The sequence below is a fragment of the Mirounga leonina genome, unplaced genomic scaffold (genome assembly GCF_011800145.1).
Source record: "Mirounga leonina isolate KUSES-001 unplaced genomic scaffold, KU_Mleo_1.0 Mir_151, whole genome shotgun sequence".
NCBI lineage: Eukaryota > Metazoa > Chordata > Mammalia > Carnivora > Phocidae > Mirounga > Mirounga leonina.
This window is the reverse complement of record NW_023270377.1, coordinates 32990472-33003830: the sequence shown is the minus strand read 5'-3', so window position 1 is coordinate 33003830 and position 13359 is coordinate 32990472. Positions and strand designations below refer to the sequence as shown.

The 13359-nt window shown below is 43.0% G+C and overlaps 2 protein-coding genes and 1 non-coding gene across 3 annotated transcripts in view; 2 read left to right on the top strand and 1 right to left on the bottom strand.

Moving 5' to 3' along the window:
- Window positions 1-133: 133 nt before the first annotated feature.
- The window catches only part of MPP4 (membrane palmitoylated protein 4), a 45333-nt gene continuing 32107 nt past the window's right edge, over window positions 134-13359 (bottom strand). The window contains exons 13-19 of the mRNA XM_035008343.1: window positions 13100-13141; window positions 10853-11011; window positions 9177-9257; window positions 6626-6719; window positions 6128-6236; window positions 4849-4983; window positions 134-968 (exon numbers count right to left, since the gene is read on the bottom strand). Of these exons, the coding sequence (XP_034864234.1) occupies window positions 777-968; window positions 4849-4983; window positions 6128-6236; window positions 6626-6719; window positions 9177-9257; window positions 10853-11011; window positions 13100-13141 (812 nt within the window). The 3' untranslated portion in view covers window positions 134-776. The remainder of the gene's footprint in view (window positions 969-4848; window positions 4984-6127; window positions 6237-6625; window positions 6720-9176; window positions 9258-10852; window positions 11012-13099; window positions 13142-13359) is intronic.
- LOC118012146 (replication termination factor 2-like) lies at window positions 1959-3324 on the top strand. Its single transcript, XM_035007378.1, is given in 2 exon segments — window positions 1959-2778; window positions 2781-3324. Coding segments are annotated over 2 exon segments (1077 nt in total). The 5' UTR covers window positions 1959-1967; the 3' UTR covers window positions 3047-3324.
- On the top strand, window positions 3724-3825 carry LOC118012745. Its single transcript, XR_004679808.1, has one exon. It is a non-coding gene; the product is annotated as a U6 spliceosomal RNA (small nuclear RNA).

Genomic DNA, 13359 nt, shown 5'->3' with positions numbered 1-13359 from the left:
GTATGGGGAACATTAGAGAATGATGCAGAAGACAGATACAGGAGCAGCAAGACTGACTGGAAGTCTCAAGACCTAGGGATGAAAGAAAAATAAGACTTCCTGGAATAGCAGTCTCATCTTACGGTTTTCTCAGATACCGATCTCTAGGACTAAAGTCAATTGCCCTTTCCTAATTTAGGCGTGATGTGGATATTGGCTTTTAGGCAAATTAATGATGGTTACAGCTCTGATCAGAAGAATAATTTTTTCCTTGTAGACTGATGTATAAATGATGAGGGCAGTGCCATTTCTGTACGTTTTCATGTTAGATGTGAAATGTGTACATTAACCCTTTTTTCTTGCCGAGTCAGTCAAGTAGGCACTTTTGTAAAAGCCGTTTTCATAAAACAGAAATTGCATGAGGTTAAATACAGTTTCTGAAATTAAGTACTACTTATTTTATTTAGGGAAGCTCTTTTATCTGAATTGTACAAAGACCATACGAAATCTATAAAAGGGTTTCACACTCAGTGGCTTAACATTGTTTGTATTCTTACCACTGCTGCATATGAGGTAAAGGAAAACTTTTTTTTTTCCTGAAAGCCAAGGAGGTAATTCTACATGCATACACTGCAAATATTTTTTTTCAAATAAGCTTAATGAATAAACTGCACCACGTTTAAAGTTGCATACATTACAAAGGGAGCAAATACTGTTGTTTTGCTTTGCAGCCGTTATTCCAGAGCTCTGTTACAGATGGGTATAGTTACAACTCTGGCACAAAGCAGGAGGCTTCCTTAACACTCAGTATCCGAGGAAACCCACGGTGCTGGTACCCACTGAGGCTCCTCCTGAGCCTTCTGAACAGCAGACAACAACTGGGCACATGCATCTTGCAAGTTGTCATTCACAATCACATGATCAAAAAACTGGCCAAACTGTGCCTCCATTTTTTGGGCTAAATCCTCCATCTCTTGTAGATCTTCATCCTTTATGAGAGATTTAAAAAAAATATATATGGATAGCAACAGACTTAATGAGATAAATAGAAATGATACCCAATTTGTTTTGCTGTTATATTCAGTTGTGAAGCTATTTACGAAAACACTTAGGTCAAATAAACATCCTCTCTTCTAAACCACAAAATTTATGTTTCTATCTTTAGCCTTACTTAATGTTTCCCTGGTCAAGGTTTTGCAAAACTAAGTAATGGTAGCCAGAACAATCCCCTCAACTTCCCATTTGGACTCAAATTTTCTTATTCTATTATCTAAACACTTGAAGCTTTCAAACTGTACATAAAAAAAAAAGAAAGAAAGAAGAAAGGAAGAGAAAGAAAAAAAAAACAAATTTACCAGTTAAATAGAAAACTTTTACATAAATTGCAAATGAAGTTTTATAAAGTAAAATACAGTTCCTGAAATTAAATACTGATAAGAATGACATTATTTTGCCACTTTCAACATGAGGATGGTATGACCTGGTTCTAGTGAATTAGGCATACCCTAATTGTCCTTTGCTTCATGCTGACATGACCTAAATCACCTTTAATATTATCCATTTCCAGTAATACGAAACGTTCATTTAGTGAAGGTCATTTGACCTTCATTTGGCACTATGCGTTAAGTTCCTTGCTGTTATTTTCTTATTTGTCCACAACAATTAAAATAGTACAACTTGGGGCGCCTGGGTGGCTCAGTCGTTAAGTGTCTGCCTTCGGCTCGGGTCGTGATCCCAGGGTCCTGGGATCGAGCCCCGCATCGGGCTCCCTGCTCCGCGGGAAGCCTGCTTCTCCCTCTCCCACTCCCGCTGCTTGTGTTCCCGCTCTCGCTATCTCTGTCTCTGTCAAATAAATAAATAAATAAACTCTTTAAAAAAAAAAAAGATTTAAAAAAAATAAAAATAAAAAATAAAATAGTACAACTTGTTGCCAGTGCAATCATAAACACAAATAGATATCGCTACTGACTCTTGACTCCTGGCTGGCGATGGGTTGCAACGGAGGAAGAATCCCCAAGAGACACGAACTGGTGAAGGGGTTGAAGAAGATGGAGAAGGTTGACCAAGATGCTGAATTAGTGGCCCAATGGAACTATTATACTCTAAGTCAAGAAATATTAAGGCGACCAATAGTTGCCTGTGAACTTGGCGGACTTTGTAACAAAGATGCCGTCATTGAGTTTCTATGGGACAAATCTTCTGAAAAGGCTCTTGGGAAGGCAGCATCTCACATTAAAAGCATTAAAAATGTGACAGAACTAAGGCTTTCTGATAATCCTGCCTGGGACGGGGACAAAGAAAACACAAAAGGTGACAAACACGATGACGTCCAGCGGGCACGTTTCATCTGCCCCGTTGTGGGCTTGGAGATGAATGGCCCGCACAGGTTTTGCTTCCTGCGGTGCTGTGGTTGTGTGTTTTCTGAACGAGCCTTGAAAGAGATAAAAGCAGAAGTTTGTCACACACGTGGGGCTGCCTTCCAGGAGGACTACGTCATCGTGCTCAACGGCACCAAGGAGGACGTGGAAACGCTGAAGAGGAGGATGGAGGAGAGGAGGCTGAGGGCGAGGCTGGGGAAGAAAGCAAAGAAACCCAAGGCGGCAGAGTCTGTCTCAAAGCCAGGTGTCAGCGAAGAATCCCCAGGGCCATCAAAAATTAAGACGGGGAAGCCTGAAGAAACCAGCCTTGATTCTAGAGAGAAGAAAGGCAACTCAGCTCCCAAAAGTGCAGCAGCAAACGGGAGCTCTTCTGGAAAAGTCGGGAAGCCTCTGCGTGGAACCACAAAGAGGTCCACTGCCGACAGGAAGAATCGGAAGTTTACAAGTCCCTTTTCACGACTCACAGCTCCGCCAAGCGCTCCAAGGAGGAGTCCGCCCACTGGGTCACCCGCGCGTCCTACTGTTTCCGAAGCCCGTGCCCCGCTCCACGCCGCGCAGGCGCCTCGGGTTTCCGCGGGGCAGGTGGCGTGGGCGTTACTGTGCCCTGTTCCCTGCTAGCTCTCCCTTGGCGCCGAGCTGTAAAGTCGTCCTCCCAACCTCGGAGCTGGTGTGGTCGCTTGTGCTTGTGAGGCGCGTGGGTTCCCGAGGGGACGTGCAGGCCCCGCCCGCCCCCTCCCACAGGCTCGTGCCCTCCCCACGGCCCCGGAACATGCGTGGCTGCACTTTTTACGCTTGAGATAAAGACTCCAGATCCCTTGGGGTGTGTGGTTGGCCCATTTTGCCTAAAATTCTAATGATTTTGCTGCCAACCGTGGAACAGGCCACGCAAAATTGTACTTTAGAAAGTGAGCTTTACATGCACTCCGCCTGCACGTCTGTTTGCTGGCAGCCTCTGTGCCCCCCGAGCAGAGCTTGCCGGTCGAGTGTTTAGGGAGGTTCCTTTCTTTTATCACTTTCAAGACGAAAGCCTTCTAGTTGGGCACCTGAGGGTTTGGTATAAAAATAAAGCAAGTCCGCCCTTTCTCTCAAAAAAAAAAAAAAAATCATAAACACAAATGCAGGCGCTGAAATGTCGTAGCGGTACTCCTTTACAAGATGACCATACTCATGACCCAGAAACAATTTTGTTAATTTGTTTAGATCACCATAAAAATGAGAACACAATTTTAAATGCCCGTAAGATTCAGAGAATATATCCATGGACTCCACTGTCTGAAATGCAAACTGAAGAATCAGACTTTCATACAGTAGTCACAAAAAATATGAAGATAGAAATAATAACAAGGGATTATATAATAATATAATCTTGCTCACTTCAGCAGCACATGTATTAAATTGGAAACAATACAGATAAACATGGCCCCTATGCATGCAAGACATGCAAATTTGTGATGCATTCTATATGTTTAATTTCACTTTTATAAGATGAAAAATTCTAGAGATCTGTTTCACAATGTAAATATACTTAACACTACTGAACTGTACAGTTAAAAATGGTTAGGATGGTAAGTTTTGTGTTTTATGTGTTTTTTACCATACATACACACACACAAAATAAGTGAATATAATATCTTGATCTAGGTGATGGTTATCTGGGTGCATGCACAGGTAAAAATTCATTGAGCTGTTACATATAAGATTTATACATCTTGCTGAATATTTATGATTATTTAAAATAGTTAAGGTGGATTTAATTTAAAAAAAAAACTGAAAAAAAATTACCTATTCTAGGAAGAGTTCACTGATTAATCCCACTTGTCCCGGCCTCTCTATAATTTCCATCATCATTAATACATGATGTTTGCATTTAGAAATACATTTTATAGAGATACCTCATATTACAGATAAGATATATTCACCACAGCATTTTTTAAAAAGATTTTATTTATTTGAGAGAAAGAGCATGCAAGAGCAGGGAGGGGGCAGAGGCAGGGGGAGAGGGGCAGAGGGGGAGGGAGAAGTAGATTCCCCGCTGAGCAGGGAGTTCGAGGGGGGTGGGGGCTCAATCCCAAGACCCCGGGATCATGACCTGAGCCAAAGGCAGACACTTAACCGACTCAGCCACCCAGGTGCCCCATTCACTACAGCATTTTTAAAGTAAATTCTCAAACTTTTTCATTCAATAAATAATAAAATGTAAACGTCAGTCTTATGCACACCCAGTTTCCGTGTGGCTTTGCAAACTCTGGTTTGAGTTCTTTTTTTTTTTTTAAGCTAGACTAGAAAAAAGAAAAAAATAAGAGCAGCATCATAGCATTTATTATACTTTATTTTAATGTCTACAAATCATGTCCAGTAAAAAGGATAAATCATAAGGGCATTTTTCATTAGAAACAAAAATCACATTCCTTAACATAGGGATGTTGTGGAAACAATACAGTGACTTTTTACTAGAAAAAAAATACATTCATCTATTTCCTCTGTATCTTACCTTGAACTTCATGTCCACAAAGTAGTCTGTAATGATCTTGGCATTTTTCCGAGATTCCTTCATACAACTCATGTTAGGTGGCTTTATAAATATGACATAAGGCTTCAGTTCCTGGGTTCGAGCTACTTGAATACCCTACACAGAAAAATTAAGTGCACATTTAAAAATAGAAGTCTTAATTTCCTAGAGTAAACACAAATGTTCTCAAAATTTCTCAGATCAGGAATCAACGATTATCGGGGTGCCTGGGTGGCTCAGTCATTAAGCATCTGCCTTTGGCTCAGGTCATGATCCCAGGGTCCTGGGATCCAGCCCTGCATGGGGCTCCCTGCTCAGCGGAAAGCCTGCTTCTCCCTCTCCCACTCCCCCTGCTTGTGTTCCCTCTCTCGTTGTCTCTCTCTCTGTCAAATAAATAAAATCTTAAAAAAAAAAAAAAAGAAATCAATTATTTTTAGCAATTTATTTTTATTTATTCTCCTTTGCCCCCAATTCCTCAACTCTAAAAAATAAACATTTTAATAATTAAGAAAATCAAAATTAAGTTTAAACTGTGGCTCTTCCTCTTACTAGTCATGACACCCTTCTGAAATCTGAGAATAGGATTCTATACATAATCTCATGGCACAAAGACAAAGACAAACTCTAAAGGTGGATCAGTTCTGTTTCATCCTCACTTCCCTTTCCTCTTGTTATTATCTTATATTGGATACTACTGACATGTTCACACTGACCACCAGCCTTGACCCAAGGAAGAACAACTGTCTTATCCCCTGATTCTCTTTAGCGCATGTGGTCTATTTTTAAATGACTACAAAAAAAACCCCAAAATACAAGGATCAAAAAAAATGGAGCCTACACATTGTGTGCTTTTTATCTTACCTGGCTCACTCCTGCCTCATTCCACATATGGTCTCAGAGGGAGCTGTAGATACAATCACATAGGAACCTCACCTCCTTGTGTCAAGCAACATATTCCCTCCACCAATTTCCTTGATGCCTTTGTGATCAAGGTCAAAGCAGGATTCGAACTTTTCTTTATAGCCACCAGCTCAGTTCTCTTTTTGTATCTGAGAAGCAAGACTCCTTTCCTAACTAAAGACAAGATACTGGTGAACTGTTCCTTCACATAAGATCCTGGCCCTTAGATATGGTAAGTGGTCTTATCCCTAAAAGGCTAACAGAATAAAATGTCTCAACTACAACTTACAGCATGTGCACAAAACTCATGACATTCATTCATTACTTTGGGGAGATGGGAAACCTTCCACCACACACCTACCTGAGGCTCTAAGTCCATGACACAGATCTTTCCTTCATCAAGGACTGTTTGAACAGCATCCACACTTGTGCCATACAGGTGGCCTTTGTACTCACCATACTCGAGCATCCTGCAAGGGTGCCACAAGGAGAACAAGAACTCTTTCTACAAGTGAAATATTACTAGTAGTAACATAGATAGGATGTAAATATGTGGACTTCGCCAGCACAAGTGGAAAATTGACAGGAAAAAAATATTAAAGGATCTAGGACTTAACTCTTTCTCCAAAGTCTCTAAAATTTGCAATTTCAATTCTGCTCCCACTCCAAACCCAATGAGTTAGTGTACAAGTCTACCAATTTACATGTTCTTGCTTAACTCTTCAGAAACAAAAGGAATTCCCCCAGAAAACAAAAGGAATTACCCCAAAAGGAATTTGGGTAACGCATAAAAATAGTGGATCTATTTTGAAGGTAAAATAACCAAAGGAGGGAATTAGATTCTGAACGTCTAGCTTACCTGTGACTATACACGAGGCTTTCAAATGCTTCCTTTGACACATAGTGATACTCACGTCCATCCATTTCATAACTCTTTTTGGAGCGAGTAGTATCTATCAAAATACGGAATTTTTAAAAAAGTCTTTAGAATCTACAAATTGTTTTGATTTAGTACAAATATACATCTGGATAAAGATGTCCAATCAATATAAATAAACGAATACATAAACAGATAAATAAAATGCTAGAACCAAAAAGAGGGATCCTGAACTGAGGATAAGAAAGAAGTTCTCATATCTAAATCAGTTCATCTAGAAACCTTTATTAAGTGCTCATGGTATGGACATGAATGTGTTAAGTGTTAAGTCAGGATGGGGAGGACCGAAGGGGTACCTGCTCTTACTTCAAAATAGGCATGAATGAATTATGTGTGAGGCTTAAGATGCCTAAAAGCCCCCAGCACATAAGATATCTTCTGTTTAGATAGTGCATTTCCCAAGATCCCATTTCATTCCTCCCCCACCTAGCCAGATGAAATGTTATTATCCATAGTTTACTGATAAGTAACTGAAGATTTTATTTTATTTTTTTAAAGACTGAATTTATTTATTTGGTGGGGGAGGAGCAGAGAGAGAGATAGAGAGAGGGAGAAGCAGACTCCCTGCCGAGCAGGGAACCCGATGTGGGGCTCGATCCCAGGACCCTGGGATCACGACCCAAGCCAAAGGCAGACACTTAACCAACTGAGCCACCCAGGTGCCCCATAACTGAAGATTTTAGAGAGCAACTAACTTGCTTGTGTATACAGACGATGCCCGACTTGATCGCATGACCCTGAGATCACGACCTGAGCCCAAACCAAAAGTCAGATGCTCAACCAACTGAACCACCCAGATGCCCCTGTTTTTTCTTTATTCAAGCCTCTCTGCAGATCGTTAGAGTTTCTACAGTTATGCCACTTCTCCTATAGATTTGTATTGAAAAAAAATTATAATAAAACACTATAGCTCTCAGGTTACAGTAAATTATGTAAATATAAACTTAAGTTGACTCCTTCTCCGTGGCTTCTACTGGACTATATTTTATATGGTAGGTTAAAAATCTGTGAACTGGTGCATAACTAGAGGTATTCATCTTAAACTTAGAAACTATGCATTCAATTTAAAAAGCAAAATATGCACAACATTTTCTCACTTTGAATGATGGCTAGTCATACTTCTTACAGTTCCTCTGTGTTCTGTGGGAATTTTATTTTTATCCAGATTATTGAAAATTGGTGCTTCATTTTGTAGTTTTTGTTTTGGAGATCAATGTCCATTCTTACACTTGTGAACAGTGTTTGGAAAGCATAACCTAAGGTATGTGACCATAAAGCAATGTTTTCTGTCCCCCACTGCCTTCTGTGGTACAAGACCTTCCCCTGGCCCTGGATGAGAATCTAGCAGTTACCATGACTCTTCTGATTATTCTTAGATTTAAAAAAGGGGGGGCACCATCTTTTGTGCCACAAAATGCAGTCTCAATGTAATAACTAAAACTCCGTTCCTATGTAATAATCAAAATTATTAATTTCATTTCTATTTTGGATTTCTCCTCCTCCCCACACCTGGCTCAGACTTGCTACAGCCACAAAAGCTGCAGTCAGAGAAGCTAAAAGTCAGGAAAGGAAGTAGGATTCACTTCTTCCCTTCCCTTTCATTGCCTTTCTACTATTCCTCCCCAGTTTTATAGCTATCCAAGGCTAGAATGCAGAGAAGAGAGGAAAGAGCAGGAAAATTCTTACTTCCTGACGCTGATGCTGGATACTATAGGTTTCCTTTAGACTTGGCAGATATTTAAATGTGGCTCTGCTCTCCTGGAGGACTCTGGGCTATTCTGCAAACCCCACCACCACCACCACCACCACCAAGTATCTCAAATCTGTCTCTATTCCAGCTAGTCATTTGTGATTTCTAAAAGGGCAGCTACTTCCCAAACTACAGCTCCTAGCCACTCCTCTAAATTCTTTAGATTTTTCAAGAATAAATCTGACACCGGTCATCTGTGTACCCCAGACTGCAGGGAACACATACTAAGCTCTTAAGTGTTTCTCTAAGTTCCTCTCTTGAACTGAAGTGAAGGGAAAGCACCCACGTGTACTTGCTCTTCCCTGCCATGGATGGTATGATCATACTTACAGTTTATATAAAATTACACCTGCATACATTAAAATTTTAAAAAATAAGATAAGGTATTTAAAGAGCCAAGCACAGTGCCAGGAAGGCAGTAAGTACTATTATTACTTAGCTATTATTACTAAATACTAGTTTTCCTGAAGGGTCATCTATATGATTGTTAAGAAATGGAAAAGAGACAGTCACCTTTTAAAAGCCTAGCGAGCTACATGGCCATGAATCAGTTCCCTCTGTTAAAATAAATATAGTTAGAAATATTATATAAGGACTATCCCTGGTGTCTTTTGTTTTTACAACAAAAATGGTATGGCATAGTTAACTGAGATTGGTGCATCTGCGGAGGCAAAGACAGTTTGACCAAAACATGAACTGCTAGGAAAGAAAAACTACACGTACGTGGCACAGCACTTTGGAAATGCTTAGGATTAAGTTCAATAAGTTGTCTTCTCAGTTCATTGACTCCAACACCAGAAGGTCCTAAACACAAAAGGCCACATACAGAAATCATTAGACATAGATAAATATAATTATGTGGTGACATAATCATTTCAGTTCTTCTATTGAGGACAATTGAGAGCAAATGTTTTTCAGGAAATTAAATATCTTTTCTTCTCACCAACTGAAACAATTCCAGAAAGCTCTTAGGAATTTTCCTGGGGACCAACGGAGTAACCCACACTTCTTCAACATCACAGAAATAAGCCGGGGAATTACAGGAATTGGTCACACCAGCAAACGTCATCTAATGTTGGGCACTCTGAGAATTCTCTGGCCTCATTTCAGATAATCTACCGAGAAAACCTACCTTTCCAGTCAAATGAAGTGTCTATCACATCACAACCCAGAAATCAGCCTTTAGATTTACGGGTTCTGTGAGTCAGCACCCCATGTGTAACTGGAGTCAGGGCTGACTTCATGCAGTTACATAGGGCCCATGCTTAGGATACTGCACTTGGTTTAATGTTCTCCCTGTACCATCTTGAAATGTTAAACTTTTTTTTTTTTTAAGATTTATTTTTTTATTTCAGAGAGAGAGAGAGACCGAGAGACAGAGAGGGCACGAGCAGGAGGGGCAGAGGGAGAGAGAAACTTAAGCAGGCTCCACGCCCAGCCAGGAGCCCAAGGTGGGGCTCTATCTCACACCCTGAGATCATGACCTGAGCTGAAGCTAAGAGTTGGAGTCTTAACCAACTGTGCCACCTAGGCACCCCGAAATGTTAGTCATGTTTAAAGAAGCTCTTGTATTTTCATTTTGCCCTGAGCCCTGCCAATTCTGTGGCCGGGCCTGGCGGTAAGGCACGCTGTTCTGCTGTACCAGGGCCTCCCCTGGTCACAGGTGGAATACACACAGAGATGGCAGCAAGACCTACATCCCCACTGCTGCAGGGACCGGCTTTGCAGAGCTCCTGGTCACAAAAGCAGGTCGCCCCAGTACTGTATTTGCCCTGTTCTTTAGCACCAGACATACAGTCCAAAAGACTTTAAACACTTCTCTAAAGAAGGTGATTACAAATATCTCAGGGAGGGGCGCCTCGGTGGCTCAGTCGTCAGGTCATGGTTCCAGGGTCCTGGGATCGAGCCCTGCATGGGGCTCCCTGCTTAGCAGGAAGCCTGCTTCTCCTTCTCCCACTCCCCCTGCTTGTGTTCCTGCTTTCACTCTCTGTCAAATAAATAAATAAAATCTTTACAAACAAACAAATAGGGAAATAGATCTTAAGGATTTTCATTTCTGATACAGACTGATAATGCAGTCTGGGGGAATACTCATCTATGCTTAGAAAACAAACTCTCAGCAGGTTAAAAAACGAAACAAGCTTCATCATAATACAATCTGTTATTACCCCAGTACCTACATACCGGGGCATACCACACTCAACTGTACGCAATGAAAGCGTGAGACAACGAAGTCTTATTTATAAACACACACATACAAAACAGGGGGTTTTTTCAGGCGTTTATAGGGGAGTCGCTCAAGAACGCTACTTTTGCCACTACTCCCAACGCCAAACCGCCGAATCTTAGCGGGAAAAGCTCGCCGTGGAGGAGGAGGGCCGCCGAGAGCAGGGACGTACCCACGAGCACGATGAGGCGGTGCCTATCGGACGGGCGGCGCTGGTACCTGACCACCTCCTCGTAGGGCGCGCCCGGCGCGCTGGGGCCGCCCAGCCGCGCGCGCAGCGGGCCCAGGTGGGACTTGCGGCGACAAAGGCGCATGCTGCGGCGGAAGCCAGCTGCGAGGGCGGGAAGGCACAGGACGTCACATGCAGGCAGGAGAGATCACTTCTCCTCCACGCCTGATGGAGCCCGCGGTGACTGCCATCGGCAAGTGTTAACGAGCATCATCACGCCTGTCTGAAGGTAGAAAAGAGGAAGCAACGCGAAGGAAAAATAGCAGAAAGCCCCACATATTGCCTCTAGGCTGCACCCAGTGCCCCCCATGTGCCAGGTGCTGGGGACCTGGTGGTCCACTACCTCAAACCCATTTCCTCCTGACATTTACATTTCACGGAGGAGGAGAGAGAAAAGTAAACACATCAACAAAAATAAGGGCTTAGAAGGTGGGTGGATAGAGAGTGACAGGGGTACTTCTTCACGCAGGTGGTTCAAGGGAAGTGTGTGTGAAAAGGTGACATTGAGCAGAGGTGGGAATGAAGTCACGGAGCCAGGTGAGGAGGCGTCTAGGGAAAAAGCAACCCAGGCTAAGGGAACAGCAACTGCTAAGGTGCAGAGAACAGAGTGTTCCCGGAGTGTTGGGGGGAAGCACAAGGAGGCCCTGGTGAGGCAAGGTGGTGAGCAGCAGGGAGAATGGTAGGAAATGGGGCTGGTGAGGAAGCAGGGGAGGTGGCAGGGGCCTCCAGCTGAGTGTTGGATTGTGGTCCAAGGGCGCTGAGAAGTCACTGGGTGGTAGAGAAATGGGTGTGACATGGTTTACGTTTCTGAAGAAGTCCTCTGTTGCTGTGAGGAGGACGTAAAGTGTAGCTTCACAGGAGAGCAGTTGGGAGGCCCTTGCGGTGCCCCGGAGGATAGTGGCCTGGGCCATGAGGGAAACAGTGCCCCAGGCTGATTACCCACAGTTCTCAGATGGATACTCTAAGACACAGACAAGTCCGGTGGCTGCTCACAACGGTGTGATCAGTGGCACAGCTGGACACTAGCCTTGGTTTCTGAACTTCTAGAATCCTGCTTCATCTGCCTACCAAATCTCAGGGCCTTCTGGTATTTTCAAAAAAGAGCTGTTCCCAGGTCCTTCCCAGAGATAGAGTTCTGGACTCTGTGTGTATATAAACACGTGCACACACACACACACATCTGTATCTATCTATATATGTTGCACACCAGTTCGCACCAAGACCTACAATGCAAGCTCAACACTACAGGATTCATTCCAGCCACCTGCCCCCACCCTTGCCGTACATGCAACTCCTTTCTCAACAGTGAGAAACCTGACCGATGGTCCAAAGTACATTTACTTGTATTAATCGAAAGCACCTGTGCAGGACGAGGGACGGATGGTATCGGCAACGTGGCAGGAAGTGTCAGAGGCCACGCGAGGTGAGGAGGCCATCTTTGTAGAGGCTGCGAAGTGTCAGAGCCCAGGGGAGGCCGCGGTCCTCCTCACTTTGCTCTGGCCCTGACGACCTGTACCAGGCGACCCTTGTCCCCTGCACAAAAGCTCTCCTCACACGGCTCAGTGATGCCCCACCCCAGGCTGCTTCTTCCCCACCTTTGTGCAGACGTCTGCTCTTTTGGCTTATGTAATGGCATTGGGGCTGAGGTATTCTTGAAGGGATGCAGAAAAGTGGTCCCATGGTTTTTTGTTTTTTTTTAAGCTCTCTCAATGATTCCAATGTGTATCCAGGCCCGAGGAACCAACATTTCACTTTACCGACCCTGCTGTTCCCCCACTGTCTCTTGGAGGAGACCCAGCATGGTTTTACAGGAACCTTTAAATGGGTCCTTCAGAAAGCTCTGACCAGTTGACGGATTACAGAAATGTGGCCATCAACACCAAGTTTAGTAGTCAGAGAACTGGTCTCTTTAGAGTAACATAAGTATGTCATGAAACAGTCTGGAAGAGAACCAAGGATTTGTGTTTGATGAATAATTAAGAGCTATCCAGTGGCAACCAGATGAATTATAATGAGTGATCAACACAGCAGAATATGGACCCAAAAAAAGGAGTTGGGGGATAGAGGAAAGCAGAACAAGGAACAAGTCTGGAAATGTTCATTGGCAAAAGAAGCTTTCAGAAGAGTCAGGATGGTATGAATAAAACTTGACAAGTGACAACGACCCACCTCTTATTAATCATTACCTACCGATAAAGAACTTCTGACCAGAGCCAACAAATTCCTCCTTGTCTGGAACACAGAGAATGGCAGGACCAGAATATGTGAAGGGGGAGAAGGAGAAGGTTACTTAGAACAGATGCATGAAACTATCTTCAAATTGCAAGTGACACCATTTCAGAAGATGTCAGCACAGCTGACTTCATCCTGAATGGCTTCTTGAAGACTGTCTTAAGCACCTTCCAGTCTATCACATGAACCCAAACTATGTGGAAACACTCTTCAGAATT